At 42.3% G+C, this 23,938-nt stretch overlaps 1 protein-coding gene and 1 non-coding gene across 2 annotated transcripts in view; one reads left to right on the top strand and one right to left on the bottom strand.

The window, feature by feature from the left end:
- Positions 1-23,015, bottom strand: part of LOC111870717 (histidine decarboxylase) — a 58,840-nt gene extending 35,825 nt beyond the window's left edge. Inside the window, exons 1-4 of the mRNA XM_023863217.2 lie at positions 22,987-23,015; positions 14,406-14,459; positions 5,112-5,284; positions 4,073-4,186 (exon numbers count right to left, since the gene is read on the bottom strand). Coding sequence (XP_023718985.1) covers positions 4,073-4,186; positions 5,112-5,284; positions 14,406-14,433 — 315 coding nt within the window. The 5' untranslated portion in view covers positions 14,434-14,459; positions 22,987-23,015. The remainder of the gene's footprint in view (positions 1-4,072; positions 4,187-5,111; positions 5,285-14,405; positions 14,460-22,986) is intronic.
- On the top strand, positions 7,906-7,979 carry Trnai-aau. The gene has a single exon. It is a non-coding gene; the product is annotated as a tRNA-Ile (tRNA).
- Positions 23,016-23,938: the final 923 nt, after the last annotated feature.

Below are 23,938 nucleotides of genomic sequence, written 5' to 3' on the forward strand. Positions count from 1 at the left end.
CAAAATCATGACATAAAGATAGGAAACAGGTGTTTTGAAAATGTGGCACAGTTCAGATATTTTGGAACAACGATAACAGATCGAAACCTGATTCAGGAGGAAATTAAGAGGTGATTGAACTCGGGTAATGCTTGCTACCATTCAGTCCTGAACCTTTTGTCTTCCCGTCTGCTGTCCAAAAACACAAAAATCAGAATATACAAAACTATAATTTTGCCTGTGGTTCTGTATGGGTGTGAAACTTGGTCTCTGACATTAAGGAAGGAACACAGACTGAGGGTGTTTGAGAACAGGGTGTTGAGGAGAATATTTGGACCAAAGAGAGATGAAGCGGCAGGAGGCTGGAGAAAACTGCACAATGAGGAGCTTCATAATGTGTACTCTTCTCCAAGTATAATTAGAATGATCAGGTCAAGGAGGATGAGGTGGGCAAGGCATGTAGCACGAATGGGGAGACGAGGAATGCGTATAGGATATTGATGGGAAAGCCAGAAGGAAAGAGACCACAGGGAAGACCAAGGCGTAGGTGGGTGGACAATATCAGAATGGATCTTAGAGAGATAGGATGGGATGGTATGGATTGGATAGATCTGGCTCAGGATAGGGACCAGTGGAGGGCTCTTGTGAACACGATGATGAACCTTCGGGTTCCATAAAATGCTGGGAAATTCTTGAGTAGCTGCAGAATTGGCGGCTCCTCAAGAAGGGCTCAGCTCCATGAGTAAGTAAGTAAGTAACTGTAATTTTTATAAATACGTATTTGCTGCATTTCCCCATTTCTGAATTTCGATTCCTTAGAAAGAATCCAGGGAGGAGGATGCTTTTCTTCCCTTTCCCACCCAACCCCTCACCTGTGGGTAGAAGGAGGGGCAATGCAGTGAAGATAGGGACACTGTAAAGGTTTTAAATTTGGGTGTGAAGTAAAGTTAAATCTTAATTTCAAACAGTAGCACAGTGCGTCCTTATTTTACGCCAATTTTAAATAGTAAAATGTAGTAATGTTCCTGGCTTAATTGATTAAGAACTATTTTTTTACCTCGGCACTACGGCCCCAGTGGGCCTAGGCCTACATCCATGAACTTCTCCGTTCACTTCGATTTTTCTATATCTTAGACATTCGGTAGGACTCCTTGGGCGGGTGATCAGCTCGTCGCAAGGCCTCTACCCGTACACAAACACAGAAAAACACACACACACACACACACTAAACATCCATGCCCTGAGTGGGATTGGAACCCACGATCCCGGCTTCCGGACGAGCGAAGACAGTGCATGCCTTAGACCGCTCGACTACCGTGACCGGCGATTAAGAACTATACCATGATGACATTTAGGGGAGGGGAGGTATAGCTTCAGCTGTCTTGGCTTCGGCTCTAGTTGGAGATCAGCGGTCATCTTCATAACCTTGCATCTTAACCCCCGGGGGATAGAGCCCCCGGTACCTATTGGATATGAGGCTGAGTGAGCCCCAGGGCTGGTCAGGATGTTATGGAGAAGAGAGTACTCTTGTCCTTATCAGGAATCGAACTCCGGCTGTGTAGTCTACAGTCCTTCACTATACCGACTGAGCTATCCCAGCAGTGCAAGATTTTTCTCTTCTCCTTGTCCAGACCGGCTCTGGGGCCCACTCAGCCTCTTATTCAGTGGGTTCCGGGGGTAAAGCGGCAGGGGCGTGAAGCTGACTACTCGCCTCCAACTAGTGCCGAGGTCAGGAATACGCGGATCTATACATCCGCCCCCCCCCATATGTCTTCATGGCGTAGGGCTTTATTAGTTAAGCACAGGAACAACTTTATCTTTACCAACTAAGGCCCTATGAGGTAATTTTAATTATTACAGTGGGATATTGGTAGCACTGCATGGTCGCGGGAAGTTTCCTCATAGGAGAATTGTTGCATAAGGTACATAGTTGCTTGTGGATTCGCGGTTCCTCTGTGCGGTAACAAATTTTCGTGCTTTTGTGTGATTAAAAACATATAGTACGTATATAAGCTGTAGTGTTTGAAATCATGTTCGATATGAAATAATGCACTGCATTTATAGAAAGAATATTAAATATACACTACATTAATTAGAGAATAAGGTTAGTTTCATCTTTAATGCCTATAGATGGAAGCACCTACCGACGTAGTATTAGCTCAGTGCGGAGTCCGCGCTCTCCTGTGGGAAAGCTAGCATGCATATATTCTCACGCAATTTCTAACGCATTCCACACTGTGTATTTTACTTCTATCAGTGACACATGTGGTTATGTTCTTTACCGCAATAAAATATTTTGTGCATTTAATGAAACTAAACTCCAGATTACTGTCTTCGCTCGCTCGGAAGCCGAGATCGTGGGTTCGAATCCCACTCAGGTCATGGATGTTTGTGTGCGTTTTTCTGTGTTTGTGTACAGGTAGAGGCCTTGCGACGAGCTGATCACCCGCCCAAGGAGTCCTACCGAATGTGTAAGATCTAGAAAAACCGAAGTGAACGGAGAAGTTCATGGAGGTAGGCCTAGGCCCACTGGGGCTGTAGTGCCAAGGAAAAAAAACCCCAAATTAAAATGAATTCAAGGTCATCATGTAAAGTGTCCGTTATTATTTTTCGATTCAATCAAAACGTGAAGACAAGTGTCGTTAGAACTCAGTTAACATCCTCTAAATGTGTAATGCTTATAGACAGGAGAACAGACGGACAAAGGAAATTCAATGGGCGAACCTCAACAGTGTGACAATGACTCCTCCCTCCGAAAAATACATTGCACAGTCTAGAGCCGTTCACAGTCAATGGCTCGGTAAACACGTTCCGGGAAACGGATACGCATGCAGCAGTAAAGGTACTGTTGGAAACGGTGTGTTCTACTCGGTCCGTGCAAGGGTGTTATAAGGAGGACAACTGAAGCAAGAATAGACAGAAGCACCCCTTGTGGAGGAGGGTTCGAATACCTCCACCGTAGCCCTGCGAGTCGTAGGAGGCGACGAAAACGGAACCCAGTGCCTGGGGGTATAACTGGGCCACCCTGTTCCTGGGGGATATAAATACGGAGACCTGGCCCTCCAGGTTGGGGGAGTCTGAAATTTGAGGCAGTAATATATGGTCATGGGTCCCGCGGGACTTGGACCCGAGAATGACTACTGGAAGACCAGCAGCAATTGTAAGCGACAGACCCATCCTCTCGTCAGGGAGGATGTTAAACGTCGTGACGTCCGTTGTAGAAACAAATAAGAGAGGCGAATGCTACGCTTTCTTCTGGCTCCAATGCAGACAAAAAACTACACGCCGCATTCTGCTACTGTGTAGTGTCCTCAGCAATGTCCATCATAAAGTACGTTCGTTACAACGGACGCATTTTGCGCGCTCGTGTGGCCCCAGCCTAAGGACTATTAGTGCAAGCTTTCAGTTGAAATAAATGCTTGTCGCCAAGACGAACTGATTGGCGGTAAACCGCCAGTCGTAAAGTAACTCTGACTCTGAAGGCCGCGCCATAGCTCAAGCGGTTAGTCGCTGGCTTCTCATCGCGGCGGCCCGGGTTCGATCTCGGGCCTGGTCAAGTGGGATTTGTGGTGGACAAACTGGCGCTGGGGCGGGTTTTCTCCGAGTACTTCGGTTTCCCCTGCCAATCTTCATTCCACCAAATTCTCCATCATCATAATCACCCGGGGCACGCTACAATAGGCCAATTATTGGCAGCCGTGCCGAGTGGACCCAGTTGGACTCCACCCCCCACTAAGCGAAAAAAAAATTATCTCTGGTTCTGAAGAATAGGCAGTTGGGAGGGAGCCGCCGTTCAGAGAGGACTTGAACCCAGAAGCAGAGGAATAGAAACCGTTACCAAGCAACTACTAGTGAAAACACTGCGGGCTGGAAAAGACAGCGTGATTTTGTAAAGTGTGGAAATAGCGTATTTAGTAGTGGTCAGTAAGTCCAACATCGAATCCAAAACCCCGTATATAGTCGCACCTTGGTACGTGACAATATGATTTAGGCCAAGTTGTAACGAAAATTACTACCATTTTGTGGACCAAGAATATTATATCCTGGTTTTCACATCATTAGCAGTAGTAGTAGTAGCAGCAGCAATACTTACCCAAGTGAACCCCAGACAGTTAATGGCATCAGCCAGCATGTCTCCCAGAAGAGACGGGAACGAGTTGAGTGCGGGAAAGTAGGCGTGCATATGCGGGCTCTGCCAGTGGGTCACCTGGAACATGTGTCAGTAGGTGTACAAGTAATGATACAACGTGAACTCAAGATGACCAACGAAATTTTTACACAAATCTCTCGTAATTATTGTAGCAAAATATTTTAATAGTACTTTATAATCTACCGGTGCATGAGGAAGTTCATTTATGACCATAAATAGTTTCTGAAGTAGGTTTGCATATGAAACAATACGGTTTGTACTAAATACGGCCAACTAACATTATACATAGATGTCTCATATCGAATTTTGCTCAGATTTTGTCAACAGATTGGGACATGTGGTAGCGTAGTTGGTTGAGGCACTATGCTACCAACAGGAAGGTCGCGAGTTCGATTCCTGTTGAGGTCATTGGATTTTTAAATTGACCTAATCCTCCCAGCCGCACTGTGGCCCTGAGGTCGATTCAGCCTCTAACAGAAATGAGTATCAGGAATCTTCCTTGGGGCTAAAGGGCGGCCGGCACGTAAGGCTGACAACCTCACCGCCATCTGTGTGCCGATTGTCTAAAAAATGTGGGGACCTCGATGTCTCACAACCCTATGGACCTCCACACCCGGTTACAGGGACGGGTAAGGTAAAGTTGTCCCTGTGCTTAACTAATTAAGCACTACGCTATGAAGGTACATGGGGGAGTGGGTGTATAGAGCCACAGTTTCTTGACCTCGGCACTAGTTGGAGATGAGCGGTCATCTTCAGGCCCCGGCCGCTTTGCTCCCGGGAAAAAACCTCCGGCACCCATTGTATATGAGGTTGGGTGGACCCCAGAGCCGGTCTGGACGACGTGGAGGAGAGAAAATTGTTGACCCTACCGGGACTCGAACTCCGACATCTTGGATAACTTAACCTTTTTACCTTTCACTCTGCATGGAAATGTTATGTGAAGATGGGACAGACCAATAACCATCTGTTGTTTGTGACTTACCCCAGGCATGACTACTCGCTCGACGTCTGCAATGATGTCATCCCAGGACTCCGGTTCAAGGGGAGCGCTCTCCGGTATGAGTTGCCGCAAGTAGCCGGGCGCTACAGCCGGGTACACTCGCCTCTCTCTGATGTGCTCCAGGTAATCTGCGATGTAGTCGACCATCTCCTTACCTTTCAACATGCATCACAGCTATCAATCCTACCGTGCTTTCCTTCACGCGCTCTCATTAATAACGTTTGAACCAAATGGTGGGATCTTTCTATTCTGTTTTTCATTTTGTAGGTCATATAACGGGGCACGCGGTAGCGTAGTTGGTTGAGGCACTATGCTATAACCTGGAAGGTCTCGGGTTCGATTTCTAATGAAATAATTAACCCAATCTTTCTAGCTTCAGTATGGCCCCGAGGTCGACTCAGCTTATAACAGAAATGAGTACCAGGAATCTTCCTGGGGGCTAAAGGGTGGCCGGAGCGTAAGGCTGACAACCCACCGCCATCTGTGAGCCGATTGTCTAGAAATTGTGGGAGCCTCGACGTCTCTCAACCCTATGGATCTTCACGGTCTGTTACAGGGATACCTTTACTTTTACCCTTTAAGTTATTTAACGATGCGTACAGTATGAGATGACGAGCCGGGGTAGCGCAGTCTGTATAGCGACTGACTACGGGCTGGACGACTGAGGGGTTGGAGTTCGAGTCCTTGTAGGGTCAAGAATTTTCACTTCTCCAAATTGTTCAGACCGGCTCTGGGGTCCACCCAACCTCTTATCCAATGGGCACCGGAGGTAAAGCGACAGGAGCGTGAAGCTGACCACTCACCTCCAGCTAGTTCCGTGGTCAAAAAAATGTGGATCTCTACATCCACTTCCCCATACACCTTCATGGTGTATTGCTTAATTCGTTGAGCACAGGAACAGCTTTACCTTATCTTACAGTGTCGGATCTCTGAATGTAGCGTTGGATGGTAGCGTGATAAATTGGAAACGATTTGGTAGGAAACGGCCGTGGTCTAATCGAGGTACCAGCCCGGAATTTGCCTGAGGGGACTGAGGAAACCCACGATGAATAGCTAAGTTCCGGCCGAGATTTGAATCGATTTGTAGCTCTACACCAATGTGTTCGGTCCTACTTCCGTAAACATTACTAAGAACATGGTAGAATACCATTAAAAGCCACTTTATACTATATAGTTTCATTTCCAGTCATCAGCAACATTAGACGTAACAACACTATCATTGGTCAATACGAACTTGCCAAGCCGTTTTACAGTTTACGTTACGGCAAAACGGAGAATTCCTAAGTTCCTTAACAAAAGAAAAATGTAACCATACAGTAGATCTGCGGTTAAGTGTTCCCTGGTCCCATCTGCGTGTGACGTAGCATTCCCTAACTCGGATAGGAGAATGTAGCACTGTTGTCAGATCATTTTAATTCCAAATGTCGGCGTGTGCAAGTGCAATCATTTGTAACTTAACTCTGTGACTTTAGTCCGCAGGCGAATTATACCGACCGAGCGACCGCCGCTTGTCGGCGAAGTTAGTGCCAAATTTAGCAGATAGAGCGTGTCGCGTGGTCAGCGCAACGAATCCCCACAGCTATTTGTAAGTCAAATTAAATATCAAAAATATCTCATGTACTCAGATATATAACTGCTTTTGCAAAAATCAAAATTGCGGGCACTTGTCACTTTTGCGTTTAAGAAGTGTGAGTTTGCTTATATATTGTCTCTGGGTTAATATTCATATTATAAAAGATCGTGATTACTGCCTTGAATTCTTACCCCCGTATTCTAATTTGAATTCTGAAGTCATCACAAAATCTTTAGCCTTGGATGGGTAATAAGAAGGGAAGTAGAGTGTTAACCGCCTTCTCTTCGTATTATGGCCGTTATTAGAACCCCCATGTTCTACCAGGAAGTCAGTTGTCTCACAAATGACGTGTGTCATATTAAAGTGTATAACAATGTAGGAGCGAGGGTATCATAGTGTGTTCTAAATTTTCACATGCCATTTCATCTGGATATTTTTAAATTAATTTAGTATTCAAGACGTAGGTGGGTGGACAATATTAAAATGGATCTCAGAGAGATAGGATTGGATGGTATAGATTGGATTGATCTGGCTCAAGATAGGGGCCAGTGGAGGTCTCTTGTGAACACGGTACTGAAACTTCGGATTCTATAAAATTCTGAGAAGTTCTTGAGTAGCTGCACAATTGACAGCTTCTCAAGAAAGCCTCAGCTACATGAGTGAGTGAGTGAGTGAGTGAGTGAATGAGTGAGTAGGTATTCATTTAAAGATAGTATTCGATATGAACAAAAATGAATTATGAGCCAAAATTTTAATAATAATTAACAGCGTAAGTTTTTAAAAGCGTTTTCTCTAAGTGTCTCCTACATACCTGTAGGTGTCGACTGAAAATAAGCTGCAACTTAGGACTGCATATTGTAAGGGCCCCGAAGAAGTAAGAGAATATAAAGTCTGTTTGTATACTATTTAAAGCCAACTTGCTCCTATATATATGACACGGCTTTAACATGGAAGACGTGGCACTTTTCTCGCAGAGTATCTTTGTGTGTTCCCTAAGATTCCCAGAATAAACGGCGATTATTTTTTTAATGTTTGCGCTGCAAATAAGAGACCAGAGGTTATTAAGGTATATGTTAAAGAGACATGTATATGTGTTTATTTTCCTGTACATGTTTTAATGGAACTAATGAAATGGAGAAAATACTACGAATTTTTTACAACTTACAGTAATATTATTATACTGTACGAACGCTAGGAGAGCTGGGCCCGTTAGCTCAGTTGGTTAGAGCGTCGTGCTAATAACGCGAAGGTCGTGGGTTCGATCCCCCCACGGGCCACTTTTTTTAAACATTCAAAATTTTTTTTTTGTTAAGAGATGACACTGTGACTTAGAACATTTCATCATATATTTTATACATACATATATTTAAAGCAGATATTCATATCATACAGATTAATGCATAATAAATGTTAACTATTGCACAGGTTTGCAAAAAAATTATTTTTTCAGCTGCATGGAATATTTTTGGTAAACTTTATGTTTTCTAGGATGCTGAATCCAAAAATGACCTCAATTTCCCCCTATCACGTAAGGTTTTTTGGAAAATAATAGGGGTTTACAATAAAAAATCATAACAGTGATGAAAAAAAATCACTAATTTTATTACATTGAACTAAACATATTATTTCTCATAATTAAAAAACAATTCCTTCACGATATATTTAACATTCTGTGTTCAGTCTTTTTGCCTGTGAAACCTTCTCTTCTTCTCGCTGATGCGTCTCCGAACGCGCTTTCGCTTTCCATTTTCCGTTTCCCGCTTGATCACCCAGCAGCAGTCAGCTAGCCAATTCGCATTCCATCTTCCTTGGTAGCCTCTTTCGATATGACGGACATCCTGGTGAAACCGTTCACCCTGCTCTTCACTGTAGGCTCCCAAGTTTTGGGGAAAATAGTCGACATGGGAGTGTAAGAAATGAACTTTTAAGCTCATCTTGCAACCTTGAGCTTTATATGCAGCCAACATGCGTTGTACACTGGGTTTGTAGAGAGGGTCTTTAGTGTTCCCCCAAAACTTGTGCACTACGTCTTTGAAGGAGTCCCATGCTTCTTTTTCTTTTTCTCCCATTTCCTTCTTTGGAGAAAAACTGAGCGAATTCCTTCTCTCGGTGCCTGTACCACGAGAATGATGTTCCAGGTGACAGCAAGTTTTTATGTTTTAGTCTGACCCTAGCAATTCGGCTGCATCTTTGGAAAGGCCTAAATCTATAACTAAGTCATTGAGCTCACTCTGAGAAAAAGGTTGGGGTCCCTCATCAACAGATAAATCTGAGCTGGATTCATCCTGGGGTGGTAATATAGTTTTGTCCTCCGAATCACTCTGTATATCAGCCAAACTGGAAGGTGGGAGGGGAACTGGTATTTCAGAGCTATGAGGCACTGGACGAATAGCTGAATTAAGGTTTGGGTAAGATATTTTCTTTTTATTTTTTGTATTAAAGCCTTTCACATCTACCGAACAGAAATAACAATCAGTCGTGTGGTTTTGCTGTTCACGCCACATCACAGGAATGCCAAAACGAAATGAGTTTTTCTTACCCTTAAACCACAAACGAAGATCTTCCTCGCACCTTCTGCACACCTTGTGAGGAGCCCAAGGTTTGTCTTGATCCCCAAGTTTCAATTTGAAATAAGCAAAATACACTTTCTTCACAAAATCACTTATGTTTCTTTGTTGACTTTTAACTATGTATTCACCACAAATAAAACAAAAGTTGTCCGGAGAAACAACACAACCTCTTTGAGCCATAATACAGAGCTAAAACACAAGCACAGTCACGTTTGAATGCAGGATGTAAACTGAGTGGCTTATACATCAACCAAGATCCTGAACTTATTTAGCATGTTGAGACATGATCATATCTGACAGCAGGCTTGTTTATACTCATTCCTATTGCCCCAAAGAACATGTCCAAACATGCTCAACCGAGCTAGTAAGATTCCTCACCTTTCGCTACAAACAAAGTAAACGTGTTGAGACATGATCGCCAGAGCTCCTCACACTGCCAAACCCACCCTACCAACCCCTTCCACTCCCCCCCATCCCACCCATTTTCTATTTGTATTATTTTTTAGATTCACTCTTATAAATATTATTTTAAAGTAAGAAATAATTATTGGATATGGTCTTTAGAATCAACAATAGGATACAAGATTTCATGTTGAAGAGAAATTTCACGCAAAATTAAACTAAAAATATGAGTTTTGCAAAAAAATTGACGTGGATTTTTTTTTTACTATTATTTCCGGTTTTAGTGAGTAAAAATCTATAAGAAACAGTAAAAATATCCTATGCAGTTTTTTGGTTGCAGACCTGTGTTATTAGCAAACTTTTTACACATGTATATATTATTGCATAAAATATGTTTTATCGACTTACACTTTCTTTCTGTTTTGCCTCGCAAATATTATACTTGAAGGTAACTAATAATTTCTTCGAAAAGGACCAACAAATTGATTAGATTATTTCGCTATGGGCTTGTTGAAAGCGCTTTCATTATGATCCTCGGTTTGAATGGTAAAGCAGATGGTACATACACTAAAAGCCACGTGAGGGTAAGAATGAAATATGAATCTGTGATGGGGGTGAGTATCTTGGACGTCGTAATGAAGGGATGATGTGACCAGCATGAGTTTGCCTCTCGTGGAGGAAATTGTGGACTCTGCTGAAAATTGGTTGCGGGTCCAGCTGGGACCTGTTGCGGGGTTGTGAATGAGGGGTCAGCTGACATTCCCCGTTACCAGCAGTGCAAAAGAAGGGGGCATTATATCAATGCCCAGAATAGTTGGCCATGGATCTGCGACCTCTGCCTCTGCATAGGCAGAGTCGAGGATTACTGAGAGGGCCCTTGTCTCCAGCCTAGCAACTCTGGGATACTCAATGGAGCCCCCCCTTCCATTCCGAAGGTTTACCTGCATCATGGAGTGGAGACCTTTCTGAAAACTGTTAATTGGAGGCGAGTTGCAATACCTCCACCGTAGCCATGCGAGTCATAGAAGGCGAAAAAGGAACTCCTCTGCCTGTGCCTATAACTGGGTCCTTCTGCCACTGGGGGACAGATTCAGAGACCTGGTCCTTCAGACTGGGGTTCGAACGCAAGGCTGGCGAACTTATGTAAAGGCAATGTTGTCCCTATGCTTAACTAATTAAGCAATAAGCCATGAAGGCGTGTGGGGGAGTGGATGTATAGACCCATGTTTTCTTGACCGCGGCACTAGTTGGAGGTGAATGGTCAGCTTCACGACCCAGCCGCTTTACCTCCGGGGAGATAGCCCCGTACCCATTGGATAGGACGTTGGGTGCACGACTTGGAGAAAAGAAAATTCTTGGCCCTACAGGGACTCGAACTCCGACTCGTCCAACCAATAGCCAGTCGCTATACCGACTGCGCTATCCCGGGTCACCTTGCTCTGTTAAAAGAAATGTTGCGGAATAGAAAGAAGTGAAAACCAGATGTTCTAATTCAAGACAGACCTGGCAGAATGTTCTAAGGAAGGCTGCGGCTCCAAAAGGGCTGACTTGCCGGTGGTTGCAATTATCTCTCAGCTGGGTAAGAAGTTGCCCTCCTTTGGCAGAATATTGCAGTATTATTCTCCGATTAGCGTCTGATGTTTTACTACATATATACTTTTCTAAATCTCCCCCTGCGAAACGTATGTTCCCTCATTTCATGAGCCTCGACCCCTTTCTTATTTCCTCTCTTAGGTAAAAGTGAAAGTTGTCCATGTGCTCAATTAGTTAAGCGCTATGCGACGAAGATATGTGGGGGAGTGGAGGTATAGCTCCACTTTTTCTGACCTCGGCACTAGACGGAAGCGAGCGGTGAGCTCCACGCCTTGCCGATATACCCCCCTCCCCCGGGGAAAGAGCCTCAGGTACCTGCTGGATATGAGGCATAAATTAAATGGCATAATTTCAGAAGTATTCCAAATTCAGTCGAGTATGGATTTTATGTAAAATTGCTGTACTTCTTAGGAAAAACATGTAAACACAATTAGAACTATCACAACACCAAAACAGATTATAGCATACAAGAAAATAATGAGGATTAATTAAGGGAGATCACTTAAGAAATATGTAGTGATTAGTCTACGGACTAGGTGACCGAGAAATGAGGGTTCGATTCCGGATTCCACCGCGTCTAGTCCGGCCATTGAGGCCTATCCAGTGGATACCAGGGGATCTTTGCACAGAGGTGAAGTTGCTGAGTAGGGAAGTACACCTCTCACATCTAGTATTGAGGTTAAGAATGCATGGAGTTACACCTCCACTCCCACATACGACATTATGGCGTGATGTATTAAGTGACAAAGAAAATTTACCTTTTACGGAATATATACCGCGCAGGATGATAGCAAGGTTTATTGTGCCATGTGTATTTCGACGTCGTTTGAAGGAAGTCGGTTAAATGTGCGATATCACTGGAGCGGAGACGCCTGCGAACGTCCAGGAGGATGTGCTTATTGTCTGATCGGAAACAGTTTAGAGTTTCATTAGATTTTATGAAGGCTATATACAGAGTTCTTCAATCACTCCAGCGAGACGGAAAACAATCTCTGCGTCTGGCAAATTTAACTTTATTGTCATTTAGAACTGTGGCCAATTCCTTTACTGCCTTCAGATGCTATTTTACTGTTGTGTGTGAGTTGCTACTGCACGTCGAATCTAGGGTAAACCTATGCCACACATCTACATTGAAAAAAGTAGCCGTAATATCAAAAAATATTTTATGATTTTTCAGTATTTTTGTTTCATGTTTCATAAATTTTATTTGCCGCAAAATTCATTTGTCTTCAGTGAAAGGATGGGTACTCCTGCAGAGAATATAACAGACCGTCGAGGCTCATAGGGTTGTGAGACTTCGAGACTCCAATATTTTTTAGAAAATAGGCTCACAGATGGCGGTGAGGTTGTCAGCCTTATGCGCTGGCCGCCCTTTACCCCGCAGGAAGATTTCTGGTACTCATTTCTGTTAGTGGCTGAGTCCACCCCAGGGCCATAGTGAGGCTGGAAGGAGTAGGTCAAGTCCCATGATCTCATCAGGAATCGAGTATCTGGTTTGTCTTCACTACCGCGCGCCCCCTTCCAGCGAATGTGAGGGTAAAATGTGGGCATGAATAAATTAGGCGGCTTTTCTGCAGAACAGAGAAAGAACAATAAGGAAATTCTTTGTTAACCCGGTTTAATGTAACTTAACTGAAAATAGTTGGACGAATGTTTCCTTTTCCTTCTTCTCGTAATATCATCTAATATCGGGAGTGGGAGGCCTCCCGCAAGGATGGATTTCACATAGCTTATTTCATATACCGCCTCTGTGGTCTAGTGGTCAGAGTTCCTGGCTACAGATCCTGAAGTCCCGGATTCGATACCCGGCGCTACAAGATTTTCTGAGAAGTAGTGGGTCTGGAACGGGGTCCATTCAGCCTCGTCAGGATAAGTGAGGAGCTATTTCAAGGAAATAACGGCTCCGGTCTAGAAAACCGAGATTAACGGGCGTGGGGATTCATTGCGCTTACCACGCAACATCCTCTATCCGCTAAAGTTGGCACTAACTTCGCCACCAATTGGCAGTCGCTCGGTCGGTATAGTTCGTTTGCTGGCTCAAGCCACGGAGTATTTTTTTGTCTGTGGCGTCTGAAGGTGAACCTCCTGTTTTTCTGCGCTGGGATATTCAGATCTCTTCAATTGAGAACTAGTTATTTAAGATATTTCAGAATAAGTACCCCAGAATCACGACAAAATTTGTGTGTGAATATATACATATACCTTGCCCGATAAGTGAACATTTTTTTTCTTTCATGCGGTAATATTTCACACCGTTCATAGTGATTAATGCTACTCAGACGGATGTACGTACCACAGCTATCAGGGTACGTTAGTGAGCTGTTGAATCTGCAAGAAAATGCTTGCACACTTCCAAACACTCAGCTACTCCTCCATCAGACTCGTTCAAGAAAAAGTAAACTTACCTCAACTGACTGAGCATTTGCAATAACCTTACCACTCGACAGTATACAGCTTGTTAAGGAACCAGGACCCAGGCTAGACTTTCGTGGTGGTCAGTCTCTTATCTTCACTAACTTCACAGATACTTAATTCCCTCCAGAGGGCTGAGCCCTTCTTGAGAAACCGCCAATTGTGCAGCTACTCAAGAACTTCCCAGCATTATGGAACCCGAAGGTTCATCACCGTGTTCACAAGAGCCCTCCATTAGCCCCTATCCTGAGCCAGATCGATCCAGTCCATACCATCCAATACTATGTCTCTAAGATCCATTTTAATATTATCCACCCAACTACGTCTTGATCTTCCTAGTGATTCTTTCATTCTGGCTTTCCCACCAATATCCTATACGCATTCCTCGTCTCCCCATTCGTGCTACATGCACTGCCCATATCATCCTCCTTAACTTAATTATACTCGTACTGGGCGAAGAGTACAAGTTATAAAGCTCCACATTATGCAGTTTTCTCCAACCTCCCATGACTTCATCTCTCTTCAGTCCAAATATTCTCCTCAACACCCTTTTCTCAAACATCCTCAGTCTAGGTTCCTCCCTTAATGTCAGAGACCAAGTTTCACAACCACACACAATCACACGCAAAATTATATTTTTATATATTCTAATTTTTATGTTTTTAGGCAGCAGACGAGAAGACAAAAGGTCCTGGACGAGAAAGTTTAATGTAATTTTTTACTTACCCCTTTTCCTGTATTCATTAAAATCCATATCAAGAGTGAATGTAGCACACAATTCTGAAAAAGAAACATTATTATTATAAGTAGTAGTATCAAAAAGGTCAAAGGTAAAGCTGTCCCTGTGCTTAACTAATTAAGCGCTATGCCATGAAGGCGCATGGAGGAGTGGCTTTATAAATCCACTTTTCCTTGACCACGGCACTAGTTGGAGGTGGTCAGCCTCACGTCCTGGCCACTTTACCCCCAGGAAAAGAGCCCCGGTCCCCATTGTCTAGGAGTCTAGATGGGCCTCAGTAGCGGTCCGGATGATGTGGAGAAGAGAACGTTCTTTTCCTTACAGGGACTCGAACTCCGACCACTCGGGTCGTCGAGCCCGTAGGCAGTCACTATATCAACTGAGCTGTTCCGGTTTCTAGCAGTAGTACATATACTTTAGACATTATTATTAATATTATTTCTATTAAGTGTACATTTGCATGTCGAATGCAGTGAGTGGACACTGCTTCCTGCCGTCAGACAGCTGTATGTATTCTCTCGCAACGGTGACTGAAGAGTTCTCTTTTCTGGGACGTTACGCCTTGTAGTCAGGGAAAGTCCACAGACTTTTCGGATGAACTTATCGCCTCCATCTTCATCGCCGAAATGTAAGCAATGCAAGAAACAGCAAGTATGGCTACTTCATGCTGATTTATTGTCTGGTTTATCTTCCGAAACGTCAAGTTAATGCTGACTACACGGCGTAATATCCAGGAGGACAGAATTCATCGCTTGTATGTATTATGAAACGGTATAAGCAAGCAGGAGTCATCCTGAAATCTGCTCAAATACACCAACTTTCAACTGAACGAAATGTGTTTATGTGATTAGGCTTCTGCTTCGTGGAAACAGCGAACATAGGATTAGACCTCTATTACCATATTAACCTGACTAATATTGCTGCTTAGGAAAGATGGGTTTCCTTGCGTGATGTTCCTTTCGGCTTATTCAGTATTCCTTCTTAATTTTCTCTAATGAAATCGTTGCCCTCCATTAGATTCGGAATGCCAGTCCATACATAAATATCAGAATGTCTATATGCGTCTTACCTTAGGTCACTTATGCGATATTAAGGAGATTCTTCTATTATTTTTTGAAACTACAAAAATAACTTTATTTCGGCGGAATATGGCACAACTCTTAGTTACTGCAACGTGTAGAGGTCTCTAAATATCGTCAGTTAGACATGTGTGAAATACAGACCTTATGCTGCGCTGTACTGTACTGCACTGCATCAGACAAGGCCTGTTTACAACATGCATCAGCTTACCCGCTCGCACGTCACAGTTTTGTATGGCTTCTCCACGTTGTAAGTAGTTTCGACTTAACTTCCGTGAAAAGCTCAACGCTCCTCGCAGTCTGTTTGTTCCTGATTAGTCGATGTGTGTTTCTAGCTCACTCTTAGGAAAATTGGTAGTGATTAGAGAAGGCTCACCATCATCGAATTGAGAAGTTTCATCGGCTAAGATTCATCCCCCGTTTCCTGGATCCTGCCCAGATTGAACTTAGTTTATAAATAAGGTTTATTCTCCCGTACGCGGTAGCGTAGTTGGTTGATATATTATGCGGGTACAAGTCCCGATGAGGCTATTGGGTTTTGAAAGTGACCTAATCCTTCCAGCCGCACTGTGGCCCTGGGGTCGACTCACCCTCTAAGAAAAATGAGTACCAGGAATCTTTCTGGGAGATAAAGGGCGGCCGGCGCTTAAGGCTGACAAATTCACCGCCATCTGTGAGCCGATTGTCTAGAGAAAATGTGGGAGCCTCGACGTCTCGCAACCCTATAGGCCTCCGTGGCCTGTTATAGGGACAGCTATTAGTACCATATGAAATCAGCGTAGAATACCATTAAATTACATAACCTTTATTACTGAACTTTTGTCGATCAGATAATTGTAATTGCCCGATATATTTTGCTGCTTATTAGATTGTCTTCAGTTCTTTTAGATAATAAAAGGAAGCATTGCATAATTATAAAGGGGATAGAATCCAAATCGGAAGTATTGAGAACTACATTATCCTTTTTTGAATTGTTTCATTTTGGTCCGTTACACTATCAATCACAAATTGTCAATGAAAAATCCGTCGAGTGTAACAATGTTTTAGGTCACTTATTTATCTCACTTGCCTTACAGGTTTCGGTTCAAGAGAAACCATCATCAGAGGCACGTATTACAAACACATGAAAACACTGGCGCTGCTTAACGTACACAGTATGTGAACTGCGTGGACGCTGTTACAGATGTCGAAGTGTAAAAGCACAACACTTTCTAGTAGCATTGAATGCACGTACAACTCTTGCATTCCATCTGAAAATTGCCCTCAAATTAAGCCGTCAATGTTAAAATATTTAAAAGTTTAAAACATTTAAAGTAAAATGTTAGGCTCCTTCTTGTTAATTCGTCCCGATGATGGGAGATGTCAACTTGAGGTTGTGTAGGCTTATGGCTTATGCTTATGCAGTACACAACACACAACGCGTAAGAAACATCCGACCATAAGCCTACACAACCTCAAGTTGACGCTTCCCATCATCGGGACGAATTAACAAGAAGGAGCCTAACATTTTACTTTAAATGTTTTAAACTTTTAAATATTTTAACATTGACGGCTTAATTTGAGGGCAATTTTCAGATGGAATGCAAGAGCTGTACGTGCATTCAATGCTACTAGAAAGTGTTGTGCTTTTACACTTCGACATCTGTAACAGCGTCCACGCAGTTTACATACTGTGTACGTTAAGCAGCGCCAGTGTTTTCATGTGTTTGTAATACGTGCCTCTGATGATGGTTTCTCTTGAACCGAAACCTGTAAGGCAAGTGAGATAAATAAGTGACCTAAATACATTGTTACACTCGACGGATTTTTCATTGACAATTTACATTATCCTAGTTCAAAAATAAATAAATACAATTATTAATATGTATAAAAATAAAGCTATGTCTGTATAACGCCGTGAAGGCCCATAGGGTTGTGAGACGTTGAGGTTCCCACATTTTCTCTAGAAAATCGGATCACAGATGGCGGTAAGGTTGTCAGCCTTACACGCTCGCCGCCCTTTATCGCCAGGAAAATTCCTGGTACTCATTTCTGTTGGAGGCTGAGTCCACCCCAAGGCCGTACAGCGGCTGGAAGGATTAGGTAAATTGAAATAATAGAATGACCTCATCGGGAATTGAACCCGCAATCTACAGGCTTGCAGCATAATCCCTCAACCAACTACGTTACCGCGTGTCCCGCAATTATTAATAAAAGAATAAAATCAGTGGCGTGTTTAATCCATATAATACTTACGTATATTTCCTTTTAATCTCTGAAAAAGCCATGAAAGTGGTCCAGTAGGAACTAAAACATGTCTGAGAATTAGAGGCATTTTATCAACAATAATTCAATAGAAGTGACATATAGTACTTTGGTAGTATTTTATGTTGATTTTATTAATTTAATTTAATAATATATGATTTAAGGAATTCGTACAATGTTTTGGCCAGAAAACCTGACGGGGAAGAATCCGCTTGAAGGACCTAGACATAGATAACAGGATAGTATTTACAAGTGTATTAGTGAATATTGGCGCGGGTTCTGGATTGAATGAACGGGTTTATTTACTCCTGGTACACACCACAAACAATTACACGTAATTATAGCGCTATCGCCTTTTGCACAGTCCACCGTTACACACGCACTAGGATTCTAAGTTTCCACTGGATCTCAACACAGAAACTAGCACTTCAAATCACCATGTAGTCGTGTCGCTATTTCGTCTTGAACCGCTCTGGAACATCGGAACTAAAAATTCTTTGGACTCACTCCTCCAGCTTACGACTGACTCGTAACTATCCTGAACGAATTCTGTCACTCTTCCTTATATAGCCGCGGAAAGCACATGGACCAACAGTAAACATATATCACATGATCACTATCCAGCCAGTCTGTTGGCGCGTCGATCGGATCAACAGAAAACACAGCTTCCTCTATTGTTGCGTGTTGGACCGTATTTACAGAGCTGTTACCTGGCAACGCGTTGATCAAATTCGTTACAATATTAGAAAGAATCTGAAGGATATGTGGTTGAAAGTGTGGACTGGATTCATTTGGTTCAGGATAAGGACTGACATGGGACTGTTGTGAACACGACAGTAAATACAGTAGTTGGGATTCATAGAAAGTGGATATTTTTTGTGTGGCAGAGTGATTGTGACCTTCTGAAAAATGGTCCTGCATCATAGAATTAGCTTGTTAGTTAATTAGTTAGCCCTGGACACAGCCACCGAGAATAATTTTGGAATCGATGTTTTAGAGGGCGCTATCCTGAAAGTAACTGGATCAGATTGATTTTAGTGTTACGAATGAACCATAGACCTTGACTGGAACACCGAAGTTTTCTCTTTACTTTTTTATCGTGTTCTTCTCGCGTTCAGTGAAACAGTTTAAAACTAGTGTCGATTTTGATCCTCGATTCTCCTTTACTGTTGACCTATTCTTACACTAAAAGCCAAAGACACAGTACACCACATGTCTTTTGTTATAAATTCTAATCTTCGGAAAAGGGAATCGATGTTTCTTCAGAGTCAACCTCTTCCTTCGAAGCGACGGAATTTTTTTTTTAGAGGTGAAGAACATCTTTGTATACCCTCACATTCACGAGATACGTTCGCAAGACGATGCAGTCGATATCTCGAAATTCAATATACAGATCTCAGTTCGCACGTTTGGGAAGCACAGTAGCAAACCAGAGCGTTTGGGTACAAGGGTTCTATCCCCGATTATTATTTATGAAAATGTTATTAGCAAGTTACATTCTTAGAATGCTTACTTCCATTCAGGCCAGTGTCTCTTGCCTTCCCGTCCTGTATATAAAAAGTAAACATTGTCCCTGTGCTTAATTAAGCACCACCACATCATAATGTATGGGGGGAGCAGAAGTATAGCTCCATGTATTCTTGATCTCAACACCACAACCGCTATAACCCAAGGGAAAGAGCTCATGAGTCCCATTGGACAGGGCGCTGGTTGCGCTACAGACATGGTCTGGACCCTGTGGAACAGAGAAACATCTCTTTCCCTTGTCGAGAATCGAATTCAGATTTCTTGGTCCTCCAGTCCGTAGTAAAGGGATGGCGTGATCGGTACAGTGACTGGCTACGGGCTGGGCGAGTGAGGGGCCGGAGTTCGAGTCGGAATAGGGTCAAGGATTTTCTATTTTCCACGTCGTCCAGACATGCTCTGATGCCCAACCAACCTCCTAACCGCGGGCTCTTTCTCCGGGGGTAGAGCGGCCGGAGTTTGAAGCTGACCACTCGCCTCCAACTAGTGCCGAGATCAAGGAATTATGGGTCTATACATCCACTCCCCATACTCCTTCATGCCGTAGTGCTTAATTAGTTAAGCACAGAGACAATTTTACTTTCTTAACGACTCAATGAAGACGCCTGTTCCACCTGTAGCTTTGTATGGCCTATCATTACAAGGGAGGAAGAGGCTGAAAGTTTTTGAGAAACAGATGCTGAGGAGAGTATTTGGGCCTTACTGAGAGGAAACGGCAGGATAATGCAGAAAATTACACAATGACGCTGACGCACTATAAAATTTGTATTCGTCACCAGATATCAGAATTGTTAAGTTAATTAGACGCGAATCGTAATTCAATAAAACTGACAGTAACACAACTAGAGACATTTTTTCGTACAGTACAGTACAGTACAATGGAGAGCAGGGGTAGCTCAGTCAGTGTAGTGACTAGGCCATGGGCTGGGTGGTCAAGGAATCGGGGTTCTATTTCTGGCAAGCAAAAGAGATGTTTTCTTCTCAGCGTCCAGACCCACCAGCTTCTTCTCCAATGGTACAAGGGTTCTATCCCCGGTGTAAAGCTACCGGGGGCGTGAAGCTGACCATTTCACAGTGCAGGAATACCTCCATATAAAGGAATAAAAAACGAAGTGAACATTTTTCCATCCAGACATGTCTTCGTTCATCGCTGATATTCTGTAGGATCTGAGATTGTCACAGCAGTGATAATGGAGGTTTCTGTCTTCTGGGATACAATGCAGTATAGTCCGTTAAAGCTAACAAACCTTTCGGAGGAAGATATAGCCTCCATGATCACGGTCGTCGAAATTAGCGTGAAGTAGGTAGAAAGCAGAGCTCTACTTTATTCTAAAACGTTGGTTGATTTGTAACGGACTACACGGCGTTATATCCCAAAAGATCTCTTCGTAACCAGCGCTGTGAAAATATCATATCATACAAGTTAAGAAGGTGCACATTAAATATTGCTGTGTGAACAAAATAAATATAACGTTAGAGAAACCAGAAATACACAGAAAAATTCACAGCGGACTGTGGACTTGCCCTCTATACCTTCACACTAGAGCAAGGAATGTTGCAATATTATCCTATATTATAACTTAAAACATTTCACAGAAATTTGTACGATCAGGGAACACGATGAAAGCCGCGGTATATCCAAATCCGCGGTAAAGCGGGGGCCTACTATATTTTGTTATATGTTCATGATACAGAATTATGTTTCAAATAAAATGTACAGATTTTAATGCGGTCAGTATTTTGGTTTCATAAAGGGCTGGGAATTTCTTGAGAGCACGAACATGTATCAACGCCTCTAAAGGGCTTAGATCTCTTAAGTTAGTTAAACAGATTGCTTTAAATTTACTCACCGATATGTTTAACCTTTCGGGCAGACACTTTTACCCGTCACTTTCTCTGGGACTACTTATCTAACTGTGCAAGATACCTAATTATATCCAAGATAAATTAAAGTTTCTGGCAGGCACACAATTACCCTTTAGTATATTTGTCTTGTGATATATCACTTTGAGTAGTTATGAAAAAGCTAAATAGTTCCATTCACTGTGACTGGTTAAGATTTTCTTATTTCAATTATTCATGCCCTTACATGTTTCGGTCTTCAGAGACCATCTTCAGAGGGACACCTTTACATCAATACAGTTAGAAGCCACCATTACAGTACATGTTCTAAAAGTCAAAATATATACATACAATATAAATAATATGCAATTGGCTGTAAAATCTTAAGTCTTTACAACTACAGCGGCTGTTCCAATACATTAAAATATTTATAGTTAGTTTTTTAAGATTCTATTGGAATTCGTAAACCAAGCAGGTTCATGTCGTCCCTCTTATTATTTCTTTTGACGGGGGCCCAATGTGTGCCACCCTGTCGTTCTTGAGAAGAGGGTTCTGCAAATATATTATGGGTATATTGTATTATTTCATCAATCCTATTATGTTTTGTAAAATCTTCTGTTATTTCGTCCTACCTTTAATGTTGTCCTGTATGTGTTTGTGCCCCGCTATGTTGTTTTTCATAATATTAGTGTGACAGACCAGAATGAAACAAATCAAATTCTTTGAGTAGTTATTTTTACAAATTCTTTATGTCCATTTACTAAAATGAATTACGTCCTCCGATTCTAACTTCCAGTATTATAAGAGCAGGAATACTAGACTTATATTTATAGAATATCCCGTTTGTAACAACAGTTTTATCAGGTTGTGATTAACCATGTATACACTGGAGAACTGCAGACTTACTCACGGAGAAAGCATAATAAACCCCTAGTTTTTTTTAATTTGTTGACATTAGAAACATAATTTTCCAGCACAATAATTTTATTTTCGAATCACATTAACTTGTTACACTGCTTATGGTGTTATGAATAAAGAAACTTGAAGCTCATTCGTGAGGCTTTAGACTTGTATTCTGGGAGCGTCTCTTTCGAATCTTGGCCGGGAAACCTATCCTGACAAAGCCTTAGCGTGACTTTATCCAGTCTCTCTAGGCAAATGTCAGGGTGGTATCTGAATTAGGCCACAACCACTTCTTTCCAAATTCTTTCCAATTAATCTTCCATTTACGATCCTAACAAGCGATGCTGAATATTTTGAACACGTTGTAGAATAATCTACTAAAGAACGAAAAGAAAAATGCATGTGACGCGACATGTTTCCACTCGAAATGAGGGTTCCAGTTTCGGTTTCATAGTCCTATACATCTTTTGTAACCTCCGTGCCAGAGTTCCTTTTCTTTTGCTGCCCCAACAGAGAAATGCCAAAGATATATGAAATTACTCCATTCTCTTGCAAAGGGTGTTAAGGTGAAGTGCACGTATTGCCACAGAGCTTTGGTTGCTATTCACATCCATATTTCTGATATATTTTTTAAATATACGAATTAACTTTAATTTTTAATATGAGTGCTATCAATTGTTTAAAGTTTTAATTGCAGTATGCTTTGTTATTGATAAAGATAGCGAATATATCGCCGCGCTCCAACGGGTACGTCTGCTTGTATTGCATAGGGATATGTTACATGAACAGAAGATGAACTGATTATAATAGAACATAAGTAGTAACATAATGGTAAACCGCACACAAACATTTGAAATTATTTGAATGCAGACCTGCTAATTCAACCTTGAATGCACGATTTGCCAGAAGTGTAAGGATAAACTTATAACATCTTCTCGTCCGCTGATTCAATATGAGAACTTAAGTAAGGACTCACCTAGGATGTCGCTGTTGTGTTGACAAGTGAAACGCGTACTCCGACCACGTCCGGCGTCGTGGTTCACTTTTATATGCCTTGAGCAAGACAGGCTGGAGTCCCCCCTCCCTCTGTTGGCGCTGTTTCGCCCCCTGAAATCCTTGCGCTTCTTAAGATGCAACATCGTTTTTTTTTTTCTTTCCCCCTCTCTGAACAGATGTCAAGCATTTGAAACCTAACCTCATTCTTGGTATTCTCGCAGAAACTTTTTCATTTTTCCAGTCTTTCATTTCATGTATAGGTAAAAGGTAAAATTGTCCGTCTGTTAATAAATTAAGCACTATTTCTTGAAGACATATGGGGGAGTGGAAGTATAGCTCCACCATTCGTGACCTCATCACTAGATGGAGATGAGTGGTCGGAATCACGACCCGGCCGCTTGACCCTGCGGGAAAGCGCCATTTGTACCCATTGCATAGGAAGCTGTGTGGGCCCCAGGGTCAGTCTGGACCCCTTAACAATCTCACACATTCAATGAAATGTAGAGCTTTATTGAAAGTGCGCCTAAGCTATTGCTTGATTCCGTAAAATAATTTTCCAGGTGAAGATTAATATACGTATTATATAGGCCTATAGAAATTCTACTGACGCCTAAGTATGCTCTGTGGATAAACGCAGAGTTTTAAAATGTAAACGAGGTACAGGGTAAAGAGCAGTGTCATGGTGAAATATCAAAAATATTAGCAGCTTCGGAAAACCTAGACACTGAAGTGATATTAATAGAGCTTGGGAAACTGTTAAAGAGAATATAAAAATTTCTGCAAAAAAAAAAGAGTCTAAGTTATTATGAACTGAAGCATAAAAAATGGCTCCATGAAGAATGCTCAAAATTACTAGACCACAGGAAACAAGCCACACTACAGTGGTTACAAAATCCAAGCGAAAAAAATTGGGATAATATAAACAAGCCAGC

Source organism: Cryptotermes secundus, unplaced genomic scaffold, assembly GCF_002891405.2.
Source record: "Cryptotermes secundus unplaced genomic scaffold, Csec_1.0 scaffold161, whole genome shotgun sequence".
In the NCBI taxonomy this organism is placed as follows: Eukaryota; Metazoa; Arthropoda; class Insecta; order Blattodea; family Kalotermitidae; genus Cryptotermes; species Cryptotermes secundus.